A 19,977-nucleotide genomic window follows, 5' to 3' on the forward strand; every position below is an offset into this window, starting at 1 on the left:
CATTCTCATCATCCGTGAGCAAATCAAATTGATTACTCAAATTAATTTCATCAGAAGGGGGGTCAAGAGTTTGCCCCTTTCTTTTGCGTTTAGGCGCCATGGCGGCAGTAAATTTTTATCCAAATCGACTTCCAAGCAGATTACTATAAGAATCTGAAGGATCGAAGAGGAATTTTCCAAATCGATATCCAAGAAGGATTACCTCGGGTAGGGTCCAAACAAGGATCGAAGAGGAATAAGAGTTGAACAAGGTAGACATTTTTTACAGGTTGAGCACTGAAAAGTGCTGTTTAAATTTGTTGTAGCTTTAGGTAGTAGTAACACTTCCTTAAGCAAAAAGCAAATAGATCCGCACGGCAAGAGAGCACGATGCGGACTGTTATATTTACTTTGCTAAGATTCTAATTGTAAGCCTTCTACGGCTAATTCAGATTCCAGCACTAGCACTTGAACTTCATGAACCAGTTCCATGAAATCATATAATGTAGTCGTTGTTTTATTGCACACAGGAGCATTAAGAAAGATTTGAACAAACGACACCACCGAAACGGAACATAAATTTGCCAGTGCTATTTTTCTTCACTCTAGCAAAACGAGCATAACGTTGCACTACATTCCATGTCGAGAGAGCTGTTCTTACTTCATGCTAATTGAACGAGCTCAATCTTGAAGTCAGCCGTGGCCCAGTGGAATCGAGCGCAGACACCGAAAGCATCACACCTCAACAGTTCTTGATCGAATCCCAAATCAGCTACAATAAAAAAGACACAACTGTGAAAGCTCCCACTGCCTGATGTTTATTTTTCGATTTATTTTTAGAAATCGATTAAATATATGTGTCAAAAGAAGAAGTAAATTTCATGTGATTTTCACATAAACTTTACTTCGATTGATTTATGACACATATATTATATTGTGGTGAAAAGTAAAGCTTATGCTTATGGGTTTCAAATCCATTTCAGTTAATTATTGTAATTTGACCAATTTTCATTTATCATATGACGATCATATAAATGTTACCAAATTATCTGCATTGTAAATGTATCAGATATTCATATAGAATTTACCTGACACATTTTCAATCATATCATTTTCATTGGATTATCTTATAGCGCAAATTTATTAGACTTTCACATAACAGGAATATGTCATATTGGTTCAGTGTATGGATAAAACAAGAATTTGGAATGGTAATGGTTCTTAACAACCCATTATTTGTAAGGTCCAGTTCCAAAAAACCATAATACATAAGGTTGAAACTTTATCATTAAACGTTCATGTAAAGTTCCATAACCATTTCAGTTAAAGTTTAGCAGGGATTATAAACAATTTTTAACCATTTTAGGTAAGGTCAATTTATGGTTCGCGTTTATGCGGGAATTAAAGCCTATGCGTCTCGAAGGAAGAAAAGAGCTTCGCTCCGTATGATACTGAACTTCCAGTAAGAATCACCTGTAGTGATCCGTCTTCTGCTAGTTGCCTCGCTAAGAAAGCCTATGCGTCTGAAAAGGAATATACACACTTAGAAAAAATCACCGACTTCGGTAATTCATTTACCGAATTCTCAACAGCTGAACGGTCGGTATAATGCTACTAGCATAGAGGTAACTCTAAGACCACTGGGTCCCGAAGAAAATCATTATTATTTTTGGCTCACTCAGGACCAGAACAACGGTCCCAAGCAGTCCCAAGCTAATTCACTCACCCCTGCATGTTCTGCATGAATCCACACACCCCTGATGTTATCTGTCAAACTTTCATAGCGAATCAAAACAAACATAGTGTAGTAATAGAATTTCAACTAGAATAGGGTACGTTAATCGTTTGCTTGGGACCAATAGGCTACTAAAGTGGTGAGCCAATTTAAAATCGTTAGTTTCGTATTGATTGTTGGTACTAGCCCGTATGGGAATGGTTCTTCCCCTCTGGTTTGAGGTTCGATTAAATTTGCAATCTATGTTTGTTTATACTAGCGTTTATCGACGCGAGCCGCGGTGTGCTTTGGGTTTAATTTGTCACGTCGGTAGCACGAACCATCAAAATGCACCGCTTTGCTCGATTGGAACAGCTTTTTTTTCAGTTTTGTGGTGACAGTCGTCCATACTTTAACTAGAGGGCTTTAGTTATGCGAGGTAGGCGACGATTGTTCGTATTTGACAGCCACCTCCCCTCCTTGGATTTCCCCCGAGATTTCTCGCGTCACTTTTCAAATAGACCAATGTAACAAATGTAAACAAATCGAGTTAAGCGATACAAACTATTGCTCTTCTATCATTGTATGTGATACAAAAACATCCATCCAAATTTACTCTCATTTACCTGCTCATTTATTTAAGATAATCATTGATCAAAAATCGTCCAATGTACAGTTTGAAATGATGGGTATATGATTGTTACTTCGGTCATTCGGACTGCCTAACATGATTGGTGCTCGTTTTCCAAAGGCGGGGCCAATCTAAATTTAGGTACTATACTCTGAAATCTGTGAAAGGGAATCTAGTATCATGTAGACAAAACGTCCAATGTAACACTCATTGATTATGTCATTGAGAAAAATCGTCCAATGTAACAAGACCGATGTACAACTCGACTTGTCAAAACGTTTTATGTGATTTTTTCTACACGAAACGAAAATCAATTATTTTATCCATGTGTTTCACTTATACATTTTTGCCAAAACATCAGCCTTATACCAATAATCAATACGAAACTAACGATTTAAAATTGGCTCACCACTTTAGTAGCCTATTGGTCCCAAGCAAACGATTAACGTACCCTATTCTAGTTGAAATTCTATTACTACACTATGTTTGTTTTGATTCGCTATGAAAGTTTGACAGATAACATCAGGGGTGTGTGGATTCATGCAGAACATGCAGGGGTGAGTGAAATAGCTTGGGACTGCTTGGGACCGTTGTTCTGGTACTGAGTGAGCCAAAAATAATAATGATTTTCTTCGGGACCCAGTGGTCTTAGAGTTACCTCTATGCCTATACCACAAACGAAGTGACAGACGACAAACTGGCGAAGAAATCAATTAAAATAATGTGGTTCACTGTAATAGAATTTTCTTAGAAGCTTGTGCCATCATCCACCAGATGGGATAGTATTTTTGTTTTGGTTTTGCACAAAGTTGATTTTGTGTACAATGATTATTTGACAGTGTGCAAAGAGTGCGTATCATTTTGTCATTTTTTTAAGCATTTCAGTTTTGAGTAGAGTGAAAGAGATAGAACCAAAAAATTCTAGTACATTTGGTGAAAATGCTAGTTCAATCCAGTAGTAGTGTTGCCATGTGGTTCAATCCAGTAGTAGTGGTGTTACCATGTGGTACACTGAAAAATTGCAATAGCAGGTTAGTCACCAAAGTTTTCGAGCCGCTCCGTCTGTCACTTCGTTTGTGCTTCCATTCCATTCCATAAGACATATAACATAGGTCCTATAAGAATGCATACAAGGTATGTGTGACCGCTTATACATTTCATTTGACACATGATCTTTATTAACTTTTTGGAAGGCGTCTGCTTATTAGTTGACTTATACATTTTATGAATAATCAGCAATAGAAATTTGCCAAAAGGTATAAGGAGATTTCTATCCGTGTATGTTGTTGCATGAAATTCAAAGTAAAATTGTGATTTTACCCGAGGGGGGCGACACATCTAAATCTCAATTCTAGATCCTTAAAAAACCTCACACTAGCGAATAAATCTTCGAAAAATCTTCTTTCATTTCTCGCATCTACTTGCATCGAGCATCATCTTTTTGCAGGAAATCTTCAAAATCGTGATAAATCTTCTTTCTACACGAAACGAAAATCAATTATTTAATTCATGTGTTTCACTTATACATTTTTGCCAAAGCATCAGCCTTATACATTCCATAAAACAAACCACATAGGTCCTATTAGAATGCATAAAAGGTATGTAAGCGGTCACACATATATTTCATTTGACACATGATCTTCATTAACTTTTTGCAAGGCGTCTGCTTATTAGTTGACTTATACATTTTATGAATAATCAGCAATGGAAATTTGCCAAAAGGTATAAGGAAATTTCTATCCGTGTACTCAGCGTACGCGCAGTTAGCCACAGCAAAACACAATATTTCCTGCATCGTAGATAGAGTCGTCCCCCTCGATTTTACCGTTTCTTCTGAATTTTCAACGTTATTATACACTGACTACATTAAAAATAGTATTGCAAAATGTATTGTTTTTCAACAGTTAAAATAATAAGCTGTCGAACTTCAACTTCGATTTTCTCAAAATGGTGGATATGTTACATTGGTCTATTTGAAAAATGACGCGAGATTTCCCCCTTGAATGATGTTGGTGATTTCGCGCAGTGTAAAAGTCTACACACTCTCTTGTTTGGATCACCCTGTCTGTAACCAAGCAACAAAACCCGAACCACCGCGTCTAAACCGAACCGAAGCGGAATGCGCGCGCAATCAGATTGGAGCTGCTCATCAGACGAAAAATCGAAATGGCAGCGTGACCGGTTGAATACAAGTTTTTTCCTGTTTGTAGCGTTTTGTTATAATCTAGATATATACCGATTATAATTTTATTCACTGGACGATTTGCAAAAGTCACGTTAATTAGTTTAATTCCTATTGAGATGGCAGAAACCATGGACGATTGCACCAATATGGAAAAGCAACAGTTCGATTTCATCGTGGACATGGATTCGAAGGAGCAGGTCGACAGGAAGGTAAGATGCTCACTCTTGAATAGTTTTTAGTTACGTGATGCTTTGTTTAATATGTACCTACCCGAATTGTATCACTAAATGGAATAACGTGAACACTCAAAATTATATGGAAATTTCCCCGTTTTACGTTTGTTCCGGATCTTCCGGAGGGTCGTTTTGCATCACTGAACCTTGAAATTCTGTTTGCTTGATGATTTTCTTTGACCATAATATTATTTGTTTTATAACATCAAGTAATCTGCTGATCTTTTTGCACCGATGGCATTCATCCTTTCTGTCCCATAAGAGATTTTCCGATTACGGTATATCCGGTACATAAATCGATATAAAAAAAAATAATCTCTTTCTATTTGCCTGAAGCTCGAGTTTGTGAGGACAGTTGATTATTATTTGATTGAAAAAAAAACGGTACTAGGCACAACAAAGCATTCATGCGACAGAACTTAAATCCGTTCCTTCCGTAGCTTCGCCGTCGCCATTCAACGACTCCGAGCGATGTCATCGAAGGAAGCTCGTCCAGCAACCAGTCGACGGAGGATTCATGGGGTGATCGTGAATATCAGGAAGCCATATCTCGGGATCGGCTGCGTCAGTTGGAATACCTCGAGGGACGGATGTCGCACTTTGCCGAGTTTACCGAGCATAGAGATCTGGACCGAAATTCGCGCCGCAAACTACTGGCAGCAACGGGTGAGTCGGTGGAAGGTTCCAATAACAATCGTGCTGCAAAACTAAAAGCACGGGCTACGATGGATCGACAGGAAATGGTTCAATACACCGAGTCACCTAAGTTCATCCAGGGACAAATGCGGAATTACCAGATTGAAGGACTGAATTGGTTGATTTCATTGTATCAAAACGGCATCAATGGGATTCTGGCGGACGAGATGGGGTTGGGCAAGACTCTGCAGGCGATTTCGATTCTGGGATATCTACGCAACCACAGGTGGGTAGCAAATAATCTTTTGTGATGGGTAATGGTTTAACTTTGGGTTGTGTTTCAGAAACATTAAAGGGCCTCACCTAATTATCGTTCCCCTATCGACGATCGGGAATTGGGTGCGGGAATTCAACCGTTTTCTGCCGGCCGTTCGCATTCTACATGGGCACTGCCGCGGAAGTAAGACACAGTTTCGTGAAACTCTTACATCCCCGCATCGTAATTGGGACGTGGTAATTACTCCGTATCAATTTTTCACTGCAGAGCACACATATTTTAACAAATTAAAATATCAGTACTTAGTGCTGGATGAAGCTCAGCGCTGTAAGAATGAGAATTCACTACTATCCAAGAGAGTGCGCCGTACTACATACCGCAATCTGCTGTTCATGACCGGGACACCCATCAACAACAACCTACATGAGTTATGGGCGTTGTTAAATCTATTGCTACCGGACTTTTTCCGCAATTCCGAAGACTTTGATGAGTGGTTCAAGGTAGAAGATTGCATCGACCCAGACCACGAACGAGCGGTAAGATTGAAGAAAATTCTGCAACCAATCATGATGCGCCGCATTAAGTCCGATGTCGAACTTACTATTCCACCGAAAATTAAAACGACTATGTACATTCCCCCGACGCGAGAGATGAATTATTGGTCCAAGAAAGTGCTCTGTAAGGATATCAAAGTGCCGAAAGGGGACGGAACGACTGGTAACTTCATAATGAGGATTGTATTTCCATATCTGCGTGAAGTAACTCTGCATCCCTATTTGATACCAGGAGCTGAATCGACATTATCTGATCTAGTCGGGCAAGACATAGTTGACGTTTCGTCTCGAATGGTTGTTCTGGACAAACTGCTTACGAAACTTCGCAAACGTGGTGCTCGTATCCTACTGTTTTCGCAGATGGCCATAATGCTAGATATTCTGCAAGATTACTTAGAGTGGAAGGGCTACAAGTACCATCGAATGACGGGAAACACTGAACAGAGATTCAGACAGGAGATGATCGATGAGTTCAATTCCCCTGATTCAGACACGTTTATTTTCTTGATTACCACCAGAACGGGTGGGGTCGGGATCAACTTGCACACGGCCGACACGGTAATTTTCTATGACATCGATTGGAACCCTCAGGCGGACTTCCAGGCCGAAGACCGTGCCCATCGCATCGGGCAATTGAAACAGGTACATGTGATACGGTTCACCGTGTCCGGAACAGTCGACGAATACCTTCACGATTGTTCCAATCGGAAGCAAGCCCTGGATAAAGCAATCATTCGGAAAAGCCTTGGCGATTGTGTCGAGTTCCAAGCAATCGAACACCACAAAAGGAAGCTCGAAAGCGTCAACTGCCTTGACGTGGCGGCCGTCGATGAGCAGCTGAATGAAATGTTTAAGGAGATCGATCGCGGTGAAAGGAATGCCAAGAACGACACTCTGCTGAAACAAATTCGCTTCCGATCAAAGAAGTCGCGGTCACGATCGGAGGAGCGCGAGCTGGAAAGTATTAAACCTCCGGTTGAGTCGGTGCCGGAGTTCGATCTGGATTCCACTACATATCGTTTGCGTCCGCGCAAGCCGAAGATAGCCCGGCTGGAATAGATGTTTTAATCTGTATCGTTCAATTTGCATTTGACCACGCTACTCAGTTACCTATTTGCTTGTTAGTTTGTTTCTGTTTTGTTCATTCTAGTTAGTTACCACTGCGAGACGCTTGTCAATGATATTATTTTCTGTTCTATGTACTTCGAATAAACTGACGTAACGAATAAACAATAGTGAATGCTCAATGTATGACCATCTTGTGCCACGTTGGAACCTTTCAATATTTTGTTATCATTGTTATTGTGCCATACTGAAGGGGAGAACCTGCCAAGCAGCAATTTTCGTTTTATTGAAATTTTATAATTGTTCATAAAGCCAAATTATAAAAAAAATCACTAACGACTACATTGTTTTAACAACTTTCTGATGACCGCTATATAGCCATGTAATGGCCAATTAGCCCAGTTGTAATGCAACCATTAAAACTGCGAACCAGCTTAGGAGCATCGGTTTTTTTTATCTAGTTCGTTTATTTGTAAGGCTCCATCGCGTTAGCTTTACGGAGCCGATAATTCATTGTTCTTTGTTTGTAACAAAGTTCACTTAATTCTATGTCTAGTAGGAGTTGGGCCGAATACTCGCGGCTTACTCGAGGTTAGAGGGGTACATTGTCGAAGGATAGGAAAAGGGAAGGAGCTTGGGGTTTCGTTGCCTCACCAGAGCGATGTAGCCAGTATGAACGGTAGTATGGTTCTAGATTCGTCTTGAGTTCGACCGGCTATGGTGACCAGTGGGAGACGATGAGATTCATCGAGACGGGGGACAAGACAAACAAAAACTAATTTGTTTATTTGTTTATTTGTTATGGTTGCATCAACAGACTAGAAATAGTCCCAATGATGTGTTGTAAAAAAGTACAGATTATACAGACGACATACATATACTACAGTTACTACAGTTACAAACGAAAATAACTTGGAAAGCATTGTCAAGTTACTAAAAATTTATAAGTCTTAAATTTTACACTTAGCTGTTGGGTATCAAGCGCCTTCGGTCAGCAAAAAAGGCAGAGAATCTTCGGCGAAGCATATTCCGTGTCAAGTGGAAATCGAACATCGACGCTACTCGGTTGAACACTAGCTGCAAGCCGTAAATAGCGCTCCCTATGCTATAATTAGTTCGAAGAAGTGGAAGTCTCAGCATAAGACTGTTGCGTAGTGATCGAGGTTGAACATTAATGTTCACTTGTTGAAGAATTGCTTCGCAGTCGATTCTTCCTTGCAGAGTATCGGCGACGGTTAAGGCTCTGAAAACATCTCTTCGGATACGTAAGGGCTCGATATTGATCAATTGGCAGCGATTCTCGTAGCTTGGAAGACGAAGTGGGTATCTCCAAGGTAGCTTACGGAGCGCGAAGCGAACAAAACGTCGTTGAACAGATTCAATTCGCTCGGCCCCATTATTGTAGTTCGGGCTCCAGACAGCAGAGCAGTATTCCAACGTAGATCGTACGAGAGAGCAATAGAGCGATTTCAAGCAGTAAATGTCCGTGAAGTTCTTAGTAATCTTGAAGACAAAGCCAAGCGTTCTGGACGCTTTGTCGACGACATACGATATATGGTGTGAGTATGTCAGCTTTGAGTCTAGAAAAACGCCTAAGTCTTTCACGCAGTGCACCCGTTCGATAGTCGTGCCTAGTAGTTTGTGGTTGAAAATAATCGGTTGTACACTTAGCTGGGTTGACCACCAGTCGGTTTAGACTACACCAGTCAGCAAAGATGTCAATCTGATTTTGGAGAGAACGGCAGTCGGCGAGTGAGCGGATGCGCAGAAAAACTTTCAGATCGTCTGCAAACGATAATCGTGGCTCTGTGATAACATGGTGAACGTCGTCGAAGTAGTAGTAGTAGAGGAGAAATACCAATGGTCCCAGATGGCTACCCTGAGGTATACCGGACTTTGCGCAGAAGCTTGCTGAGCGACAAGTAACCAAAGTTACTGTCAATTGGCGCTCCGTGAGGTATGAACGAAACCATCTCAAAAGATTTCCACCGATCCCTAGCCTATCAAGCTTAGCGATCGCAATTTCGTGGTTCAGCTTATCGAAGGCTGCCGTAAGATCTGTGTAGATAACGTCCGTTTGGGTCCGAGCAATCAAACTGTCTGTGATGTAAGACGTTAGGCACAGCAGGTTCGTAGTTGTGGAACGCCCAGTTATGAATCCGTGTTGATCTGTACTTAGATATTGCCTGCAATGCGCATTTAGGGACTCTATGACAACCAATTCAAAAAGTTTTGATACAGCACTCAGCGAAGTGATTCCCCGGTAGTTGTTTACGTCGCGTTTGCTTCCCTTTTTATGAACAGGAAACATATCCGCAGTCTTCCAGCAAGACGGAAAGATGCCGCTGGAAAGAGAGAGCTGGAATATGCGGCGCAGTGGATCTAAAAGACAAGTGATGTTCTTTTTAAGAATAATCGACGGAACACCATCGGGTCCAGCCTTAGTTGAAGTCTTAAGTTTAGATGCTGCTCTAGAGATCGTATCTGTAGTGGCTTCGACCATGCTGAGCGTTTGGTTGATCAAAGGAACATTACTGGCCGCGGAAGTAATGATATTAGCGGAGAGTTGCTCGGCTTCAAACACACTAGCAAATTTGGCTGAGAACAGGTTGCAAATGTCTTGTTGATTTCCAGCAGTTTCACCATTAAAAATCATGGAAGAGGGTAAGCCGACTTCCCTGCGTTGCTCATTTACGAAGTTCCAGAAGGATTTCGGGTGTGATTTTAGCCGCCGTTGAATCCTCCTTTGATAGCGTTGAAAACAGAGACGACTTAACCGCTTATACTCGTGGTTGAGTCTGACATAGTAGCATTTCAGTGGCAGTGTGCGGAGTTTAGTAAATCTTCTGAGAGCAGCCTTCTTAGTTCTTTTCAACGAGCGAAGATCTTTCGTCATCCACGGGACGCGAGAGTCGATATGGATGATCTTTTTGGAAACGTGTCTGTCAATGACATATGCCAAGACGTGAGAAAAGGTTTGTGCAGCAATGTTGACGTCTACAATAAAGAGATACAATAGCATAGGTTTTATTTCAGTTATATGCTGGGCGTTGGCCAAATTTGGATTTTTCAGATATAATCCTAAATAGGACCTAGATTATTTAATACTCTAGTAACCTCAAGTCCGTGCTCTGTCACAATGTTTCATTGTGATTAATCAACACTCAGAGGGGTAAAATATAAAATTTGGGTAAATTTGAAAGAAAGGGAACTTGGAGTGTAGAGCGCACTGCCCACTGGACGATTCTGAAGCCTGGCCAAGTGAGTGGGGTATGGGTTTATTTCCTTGAACGTCATTTCCAATGTATATATTGATACATTCAAACCATTGGCATTTGAGATAAGACAGAGATAGGATGCGGAGGGCCCGCTTAGGAGGAGCGTAACCCATGTTATGGTTTCCATTTATTAAATAGTTCAGATAGGCTAGAAATGACAGGTTTATAGTGAGAGAATGTACCATATTGGGAAAGCATATTTTCATAGGGTTCAGAGTGGCTGAGGTGTTCGTTTGTAGTTTGACCTTCCTTCAAAACCAATTTGGCTCTAGAACAATTTTAAATTTGTTCTGCATTATTCACATGTTGCAATTATTGAAAAGAGCTCGATATAAGATGGCCACAGAGAACAGACGTTGAGGCTCCAAAATTTCTCTAAAAATTTGTGTAAAGATTCCTATTCGACTTAAGCGCCACTAACGGCGACTTCCCCACTTAAAAACCCTCTTTGACAACATGATGGCGCTGGCGTTGCACAAATTACACTAGACACTAAGTGCTAGTAGCGCCAAGTGGCAATTTTCAACAGAAAATGTATCGATACTAGCGCCAAATTGGTCGAAAGTGGAAAATTTATAGAGAAAATCAGGAGATGCTACACACCAAATTTTGTTATTAAGTTCCAGCAAAACGAATTGCTGGATCACTTCCAGCAAAATCAAGTTTTGCTGGAAAATCAGTAATCTGAAAAATTTTACTGGATGTTCCAGTAAACAACACTTTGCTGGACTTTCAGCTCGGCAAAATCCAGCAAAATATTGCTGGTTTTCAGCGATAAAAAATGGGTATGTAACACCATAGAGGCACAAACGAAGTGACAGACGGAGCGGCTCGAAAACTTTGGTGACTAACCTGCTATTGCAATTTGTCAGTGTACCACATGGCAACACCACTACTACTGGATTGTACCACATGGCAACACTACTACTAGATTGAACTAGCATTTTCACCGAATGTACTAGAATGTTTTGGTTCTATCTCTTTCACTCTACTCAAAACTGAAATGCATAAAAAAATGACAAAATGATACGCACTCTTTGCACACTGTCAAAGAATCATTGTACACAAAATCAACTTTGTACAAATCAAAACAAAAAACTAACCCATCTGGTGGATGATGGCATAAGCTTCCAAGAAAATTCTATTACAGTGAACCACATTATTTAAATGGATTTCTTCGCCAGTTAGTCGTCTGTCACTTCGTTTGTGATAGAGGTAACTCTAAGACTAGAAGGTCCCGAAAAAACGTGCTCAACTTTTTGGCTCAGCTCTGGTACTCTCTTCGGTCCCAAGCTAATCGATTCACCCCTCGAAACATAGGAAAAACCAATAACCCCTCATTTTATCTGTCAAACTTTCATAGCGAATCAAAACAAACATTGCGTAGTACTAGAATTTCGACAAGAATAGGGTAAGTTAATCGTTTGCTTGGGACCAATAGGCTACTAAAGTGGTGAGCCAATTTAAAATCGTTAGTTTCGTATTGATTGTTGGTAACGGCGACGTTCCCACTTATTTTACACAAGTTTCTGACCGAGCTTGAACGTCTGTTCTCTGTGATATAGATGAATACAATTAATTACATCATTTGTGTGGTAGTTACACCGAAAAGTCGAGAGATGTCGCCCCGCCAGTGCTGGTAAAATCATTTTTGCAGTATTGGCGTCTTGCAGTGAAACTTTTCCAAGATTTCGCCACCTACATTTCGAAGTGAGAACTACTAGAAGGAGGATAGTTTCCAAATTCTCCAAGTAAAACAGACGATTTTTGGGGCAAATCGGTCCATAAAGAAAAACTAATAATTTCCGGTGGATACTTTTGCTTGAATCGTGTAAGAAAACGTGTTTGCAAACTAACTGTTATTATTTCGGTATGGATCGGAGATGTTTTCATGGAAAATTATGCATAACAAGTTTGCACCCACAGGGAGAGGTTACCTCCTGCGCAGCTGCATTTTTCGGAAAATGGTGAATATGTGCGATTTCCACTAGGATGAAAGTGGAAATTAAGTGAATTTACTTAGGAAAGATTGTATCATGCTGGTGATAATGAAAATGGTTGTATAGGACGCTAATATTCGATAAATGTTCATTTTAGCCTTTTTTAGGTAAACAGATTGATACTCACAATTTTCGACGGAAAACGCAACGGAACTTGATTTACTCAACACGCACCATACTATAAAATGGTGCTAGATGGTCTTCAAAGTGATAACAAGCTGACAAATCATCTTTATTTTGAGTAATTGAGTAATTTACTTCTGTTTACCATCATATTTACGATGCAGCATTGATGGAGCCGTGAAATGAAATGAATATATCTTATGAAAGTTCAACTGGAAAAGTCAAAGATGCACATCAGTCTGATCGTAAAAACGTTTTCTTCTTCAATTAGAATGTTATATTGGAAGGATTTTACACAGGCTTGATGAAAATTATGATTCAACGCTAATTTTCACGAATTTTATATGCAGTCTGTCAACATTATCATTATCATGCAGTGGCGACATCTACGTCGAGCGTTTACGGCAATCTTCCAATAAACGCACAGTGGAATCGGGCGTGACTGCGTTTTCCGTTGGAGGGAGTGAGAGAAGCATAAAAGAAACAGCAACGCCTCGAGCAGATCCCACTGCAAAAAATATGGTTTATGGCACAACAATTAATTTTGGAGAGAAGTTGTGAAAGAAGTGTTTTACAAGTTACTTTGTTTTTATAAATTTTGAATTTTTTTTTCTCAAGCATTTTATAAAAATCTGTATAAATCTGTAAAACCAGCAGTTGCAGCAGAATCGCTACTACCAGCAAGACAATCAAAATTACCACAAACAATAACGTAAGAATCTACCGAGGGGCGATCAACTTCATAAATCAGCTGAATTGGGTTGTTTAACTCTGAAAAATATACCGATTTTTATACATCATCTGATAGAGTTCGTCTCTTTATAAATTCAGGCTCTTTAGCTTGTATATTCTTACTTTGCTTGAGTATGATTAGTTGGAGAATTTGATGAAACTGTCACTTTTTGAAACTGATCCCTTTCGTACTTCTTTCATTCTCTTTTCGCGCAATGCTGTACGGAGCACTCGTGGATCAGCGACTTTAGACGTGAGCCTCGTCCCAGGTGACCATGGCAATACAGTGACAGATGGTGGACGTAAAACCGGCCACACCAACTAGCGAGGAAGGAGTCAACATCGAACCAGGAACGGAAATTAGTGGGGATTTATCTTCCTCAGAAAACAAGAAAAAACCCGGAAAAGGCGGAATCATGTCAGAGCCGACCAAGGACGATCTACGGAAGGAAATTACCAATGAAGCACGGAATGAAATACGAAGCGTTAGAGAAAAAGTGCAAGGGATTAATTATTCAATTATTCTTTATAAATGATATATCAAAATTAAACTAAATAGGGTATACGTCCCTAACCTCGGTCTAATATGCAGCCATAGATTACGTTTTTAATCATAACTCATCAATTAATTTACCTGCAAACGATATTCTACTGCTAAATGGTATGCTTAGATATGCTTATCATGTCGTTTGCTATCAGGAACCGCAAAAAGTTGAAAAACTTACTTTTTTTAAGACAAAAACTCACCAGGGAAATGTATGTAATATCGGTCTATTGTCCCCAAATTGGGTCTATTTATGGATGCAACTTCGTCCTATCCTGTTTGATTCTCAAAAAAAAACGCTCTTGGTAACGTTTTCTTATGTATTTTTTTTTATCACTATCACTGTTAACTTAATACTCTTCATTCCTCAAAACATTTCTTAGAGAAAATTTTACGAAAACTACATTAAATCACTCAAGTTAAAAATTAAAAATTAAAAATTTCGCTTATCGTCTTTCGACCGCAGAATATCTAAATCAAAACATTGTGATGTTCATTATACAGATTTGGCAGAAAAAATCTCCCTTCCTGTTCGTTCCTTATCATCCAAATGCAAACCACATTGTTGACGTTACTCTTATTGCTATATGCTGTCAAATGAATTTCATGGGCCAAAGTTAGGAACATAGAAAAGAAATGTGTCCCTAAAGTTGGGTCCATGATTTACTTGTGAAAACGTTGTTAAACAATTAAAATAAACATAAAATATTCAAACAGTAACTGTGAGTTTTACGTCTAGTGTGTATTATCAGGTAATTCCATTCAATAAATGCCATAATCAGGCCATTTGATGATCGTCAGTGCAACCTTCCCATCTTAACCTTAGAAGTCATGGCGGCTAAAAACTCCGAACAGAGTGATATTCTCAACCAGTTTTATTACTTACGAGAGCTGAAAATGTATTGAAATGTTGTGATATAAATTGATTTGTGTGTGGTACACATTTATCAATCATCAGTGATCAATATTTTCCTTATTTTTTGTGTAATATTCCTTAATTAATTATTTATTTGCGTGATAGGCCGAATGAAAGGACTAGACCCACATTACATACCGTAACCCTACGCGCTAGGTTTGAAAAGAATATTTTCGAACCTGGGAAGTGAGTATGTAATACCAATATCTATACATGCAACACAAATCAATATTCATGGGCACTCAATCTTTACCAATTCTGTTTTTCAATACCTTTGTCTCTCCTTTCTCTTATCCTTCACCTATGCATCTACGCTTCTATGTTAAGGATCAACGGATCAACATAACCCTTATTTCCGGAGAACTTCGAAATTAGGGCGTAATTGCTTTTGTAAACAAACACGTGGCTCTTAGAAAATGACTTATGCGAGTCGATTGAAATCAGCCGAATATTAAATCCGGGGAACTTTGAGATTAGGGCGTAAATGCTTTTGTAAACAAACACGTTAATCGTCGATTTCTCACGAGTAAAAGTTCAATCTCGCCAACAAACAATATCAAATGATAGAAGTATCATTCCTCTAACTGTTTGTGTTGATGGTTTTTTTTTTATAAATTGAGCTTTAATTCGCGAGAAATCGACGATTAACGTGTTTGTTCACAAAAGCAACTACGCCATAAGCTTGCCGTGGCACAATAATAATAATAATGCATATACAAAAGGGAAGGGAGGGTTCAACAGGGCTCCCAATTGAAGCGATTTGGATAGGGAGAGTGGGATTGTAAACTTCTCGTCGCCAACATTTTGTGGATAAAGGGCGGGCTCTTCTCCACACTCCTGGGGCAGCCTTCAGGACGAGGGATTATTCCATGGCGAATTATATGATCTTGTTTGCTGGAAGGAGATTCTTTTTCTGTTTCATGTGGGTTTCGCGTGGGCGTTTCTGCCTACGGGTCCACCCCTATGTTTTGGCCCTTCATATAGCGCCAAGCTGAAAATGATTTGTCAGTGGGACTTGATCAAGTCGACCCGATTGTCCACAGTCTACCGACAGTGAGTGGTGGTTCCATATCATCATCATCATCAGAGGCTATTGTGGTAAAAATGAAGTGAATTTTGATGGGTAGCAAAATATGAGAACATTGCGAAAAAAAAGTGGGACAGTCTAATCACAGACAAACAGACATAACACATTTAATATTTCTCACTGTAAAACATCGTCGCTGAATCATTAGCGCCATCTGTTAAGTACACTGTGGTGGGTAGTACCAACAATCAATACGAAACTAACGATTTTAAATTGGCTCACCACTTTAGTAGCCTATTGGTCCCAAGCAAACGATTAACGTACCCTATTCTAGTTGAAATTCTATTACTACACTATGTTTGATTTGATTCGCTATGAAAGTTTGACAGATAACATCAGGGGTTATTGGTTTTTCCTATGTTTCGAGGGGTGATTCGACAAGCTTGGGACCGAAGATAGTACCAGAGGTGAGCCAAAAAGTTGAGCACGTTTCTTCGGGACCTACTTGTCTTAGAGTTACCTCTATGGTAGTACGCTGAACAGATGGCGGTAGTGTGTAAACGTCAAACGCAAGGAAAATGACTATGCGCGCCACAGGTGGCGGTACTACCATCTACGATACTTTTAAATTAACCGTTAAATGCTTGTTCAATGAACAACTTACGAGTGTTATGTCTGTTTGTCTGTGGTCTAATGGTTATAGATGTCAGAAAAAATAATAAAAATCCGAAGCTATATCCCCGGTAGGTATACGTTTGCTTCTTTACGCTGTTCCATCTGTTATAAAATTTTGTCAAATACGGAGCTTACTTCCTGTTGAACCCTGTCTTCAGTCTGTTTCGATTTTCGCTGTCTTTGAGTTGTTGTCGACGTCGACGCTCAATGAATTTTTCATTTGCGTACTGGATAGATTATCCATTTTCTCAAAATTGTTTGCTAGCCTCTCATAAGTATAATTGCCACGTCTATGGTTATGGGTCTTGATTGCAATGATTCGTTTACTTTGTTAATATTATTGAGGATTCTCTTCCATAAATCGAAAAGCAGTCTGGTAAGCGCTCATGGTAGTCGAGCTGTCAATGATTGCTGCTTACACTACACCTGTGTAGTGTAGTAAAAACGAAAACGACATAAGAAAATTAAAATCAATTTGTTTCAATAAAACTTGAGCCCCCTACACCGTAGTAGTTACCTATCTTGTCAAATCTGTTAAATGAGTAAGACCGAAAAAAAGGAAAAAAATCGATCTTCTTAGAGCTGAAACTGCTTGTCGTTTCGAGGACCATCATGTATCGGAATGTCATTTTAACGTTACTCCCGTTACTTCGTTAAGGATACTCTAACGCATAATTTAACTATTGAAATATTTGAACCTCTCTTGTACAGTTCCAAAGAAAGTACATAATCATTGTAGGTAAAATACTGATAAGGTTTAGACTAACTATGAGCAGTACAAGTACAGCAATGTTCATTTCTGATAGCCAATCGTTGATTTGGACGCCCTGGTGGGTGCCACTTTTGCCATCCCTTCCCTACGCCCCTGACATACCCAAGTAACCACGTACCGAGTAACATTGTGAAACTGGTCAAAACTCATCGAAGAGCGTACGAACGGACATAAATTTTGTCGAATTAAAATGCAAATGAAGATTTATAAAGCCAGTATCGAGTGATTGAATGTTCGGTGCCAATGATAAACTTTAGTGTACGTAAGACAATGCGGTTGTGAATTGTACTTCTAAATACAATAGATATCTTTCTACATAACAAAACATTAATCTAAGGCGTTACACTAATCCGAAACGTCCATTTCTTCGTCATCGTCATCCTCGTCGTCGCCGCTAGACTCTTCGTCCACTTGCAGATTTCGCCCACCCTGTTTGCCAGCCCCATTTCGCAATCGCACAAAACTTCCCGCCAAGGCATTTTCCTCCTCGTCCTCTGCATCGTCGTCTTCCTCCGGACCATCTTCATCCATCATTCCGTCATACTCGTCCTCGGAGGAACCATGCTCCTTACCAATAACCGAATCCACTTCGGAATCTTCTTCCTCCTGATGTATCAACACGTGAGCGTTGACCATCTGGTCGGGATTTTTGGCCAATCGTTCGGTTCGATCGATTTGGCTGACCAACAGTTCCAGGCGTCCACTCAATCTAAAGGAAAGAAGAAACCCCTTTCATCAGATATTCCCCAACATCAATGGCTTGAAGCGTAAAACCTACTTCGAGAGAGAGTTGGCGTGTTCCACTCGATATTCAATAATTCCCAAGCAGGTTCCAAAATTCGACAGCAGATTTTCCGATCCCAGCGCCATCAGCTGACTGGCGTGGCTGTGTATCAAAGCCTTTAACCAACAGACGGCCGTTGCGACACTGCAATAATCGATTTGAAAAATACATTCTACCAATTTGCCAATCCTACAACTAGGTATAATATACTTACTGCACTGTCTTCTTCTGCATAAGACTGGAAAGTTCGTTCAGCAGAATGCTTACATACTGCGCCGGTATCCTCTCGGCCGTCCGTTGTATAAGGTCCGGCTCGTTTTTGCTGAAAACGCTGCGCAGAATTTCGGCATCCTTGCTGTGGAGGCCTTGAACCAGCAAGTGCACCATGTTCTTCTGATTGGCATTGGTCTTTAAATCGCCATCGGCCGACAGGGCCAGATTCTCCAAGCGGGCTTCCATTGGAATTTCCACAGTTTTCAGTGATTTCTTCCCGGCGTTGACCGGATTCAGGAATTCTGCGACGGCCTTATCAACTGTAGGTGTTTTCGCTTTAAGATCTTTCTCGCTCTTATCCTTCGGCAGCAATCCTTTTATCTGCTCGCGAATGATGACATTGTGCTTGAGGTCTTTTTCGATCGTGATTTGTTCAAACTTGAGACTGAGGTCAGACCCGTAGGCAATCAGCAGCTGTTCCTGGTTTGAAGAAAACTCCACACTGGCTGTAAAAATTGGCAACCGGTCTACGGCCTTTGAACCAGTACCCGCTGCATCCAAAGCCACTTCATAGGTGTAGTTCGGTTTGATCGGTTTATTGATGTTGATCCTAAAATTCCAAGCAATGGTATTAATACCTTTTATCAAAATCATCATATTCTCCGAAACTTACTTATCCAAACTTTTGATGAAATAGTGTGCTACTCCCGATTTGGATACCGCAACAAGGTGCAACTTTCCGCCCACCATTCTGGTTGAAAAGTACTCCGGAGCATCGTCCATAGCAAACAATCCAACCGCAGACTTATCATCCCCTTCCACAGACCACATCGAAACATTCCGATCGTTAACCGATCCTGTTAGAATGAAAACCAGTCCGTCCTGGCTGACAATCTTCTTCACTAGTACCGTATTCGACGTATGTCCGACCAACGTTTTTACCACTTTCCCATTCTCAACATCCCACAATTTCAGCTGCTTGGCGCCGGACAAAATCGTTGATCCTTCCGCGACCGCTACCAAACAAGTAAGCTTTTCAACGCCCAGATTGTGGACCTTTCGCTGTACACATTCTCCCAGGCTCCACTCGATAACTTTTCCATCTGCTCCAGCAGTGAGTAAACAATCTCCCTGAACGTAAATAGCCGTAATCGGTCCTGAGTGGCCCGATCCTTTGAACACTTTCTCGATATTAGCCGAAGCCAAGCCATACAGAGCGACTCCTCCCTTGCTGGTTCCGAAGGCCACGAACGTTTGCGGCGGTACACTTCCGCCACTGGCACGTTTCTTTTTCTTCTTGGCACTATTCTGACCACCGGCACCGATCTCAACCCAGGCGAAGCACGTACACGGAACATTCAGGTGCAGGTTCGGAGTGTAGATTTGGTTCACGTTGCTCGTTTCGACGTCGTACACCACAAACTTGCCCTGGCTGTTGATGAATGCGAAATATTTCCCATCTCGGGAATATTCGCGTGCACACGAGGTGGACATGCTGCTAATGAAACAAAATCTTCTGGGCCACTTTATGGACAATTTTAATTTAGTAGTAAAATACGATACGAAAGCCTCCCAAAAACAGCGTGTTTCGCGGTCCACAAAATCACTCGCGACTTCGCGAGAAACGTCAAGGGCGGTT

General features: G+C 40.6%; 2 protein-coding genes across 2 annotated transcripts; one reads left to right on the forward strand and one right to left on the reverse strand.

Annotated features, from left to right (window-relative positions):
• Positions 1-4,446: 4,446 nt before the first annotated feature.
• On the forward strand, positions 4,447-7,572 carry LOC135712810 (probable global transcription activator SNF2L1). Its single transcript, XM_065235871.1, has 3 exons — positions 4,447-4,718; positions 5,183-5,664; positions 5,723-7,572. Exons 1-3 carry the CDS (start codon positions 4,626-4,628, stop codon positions 7,266-7,268), a joined length of 2,121 nt encoding a protein of 706 aa, XP_065091943.1. The 5' UTR covers positions 4,447-4,625; the 3' UTR covers positions 7,269-7,572.
• A 10,032-nt stretch (positions 7,573-17,604) lies between these two features.
• On the reverse strand, positions 17,605-19,946 carry LOC135712793 (WD repeat-containing protein 43). The gene is made up of 4 exons (XM_065235849.1): positions 19,012-19,946; positions 18,340-18,948; positions 18,120-18,269; positions 17,605-18,050 (listed from the first exon to the last, which is right to left on the reverse strand). Exons 1-4 carry the CDS (start codon positions 19,830-19,832, stop codon positions 17,687-17,689), a joined length of 1,944 nt encoding a protein of 647 aa, XP_065091921.1. The 5' UTR covers positions 19,833-19,946; the 3' UTR covers positions 17,605-17,686.
• Positions 19,947-19,977: the final 31 nt, after the last annotated feature.

Source organism: Ochlerotatus camptorhynchus, unplaced genomic scaffold (assembly GCF_037179485.1).
Source record: "Ochlerotatus camptorhynchus isolate MF236.1 unplaced genomic scaffold, CSIRO-AGI_Acam_v1.1 ptg000503l, whole genome shotgun sequence".
NCBI classification, from domain to species: Eukaryota; Metazoa; Arthropoda; class Insecta; order Diptera; family Culicidae; genus Ochlerotatus; species Ochlerotatus camptorhynchus.

Excerpts from the sequence above, each read along its gene's own strand:
- LOC135712793 (XM_065235849.1), bottom strand. The coding sequence starts at position 19,832 with ATGTCCACCTCGTGTGCACGCGAATATTCCCGAGATGGGAAATATTTC. Across the intron at positions 18,270-18,339 it reads ATGCAGAAGAAGACAGTGCA|TGTCGCAACGGCCGTCTGTT; the intron begins GTAAGTATATTA and ends CGATTATTGCAG. Across the intron at positions 18,051-18,119 it reads CACGCCAACTCTCTCTCGAA|ATTGAGTGGACGCCTGGAAC; the intron begins GTAGGTTTTACG and ends TCTTTCCTTTAG.
- LOC135712810 (XM_065235871.1), top strand. The coding sequence starts at position 4,626 with ATGGCAGAAACCATGGACGATTGCACCAATATGGAAAAGCAACAGTTC. Across the intron at positions 4,719-5,182 it reads AGGAGCAGGTCGACAGGAAG|CTTCGCCGTCGCCATTCAAC; the intron begins GTAAGATGCTCA and ends TTCCTTCCGTAG. Across the intron at positions 5,665-5,722 it reads GGATATCTACGCAACCACAG|AAACATTAAAGGGCCTCACC; the intron begins GTGGGTAGCAAA and ends GTTGTGTTTCAG.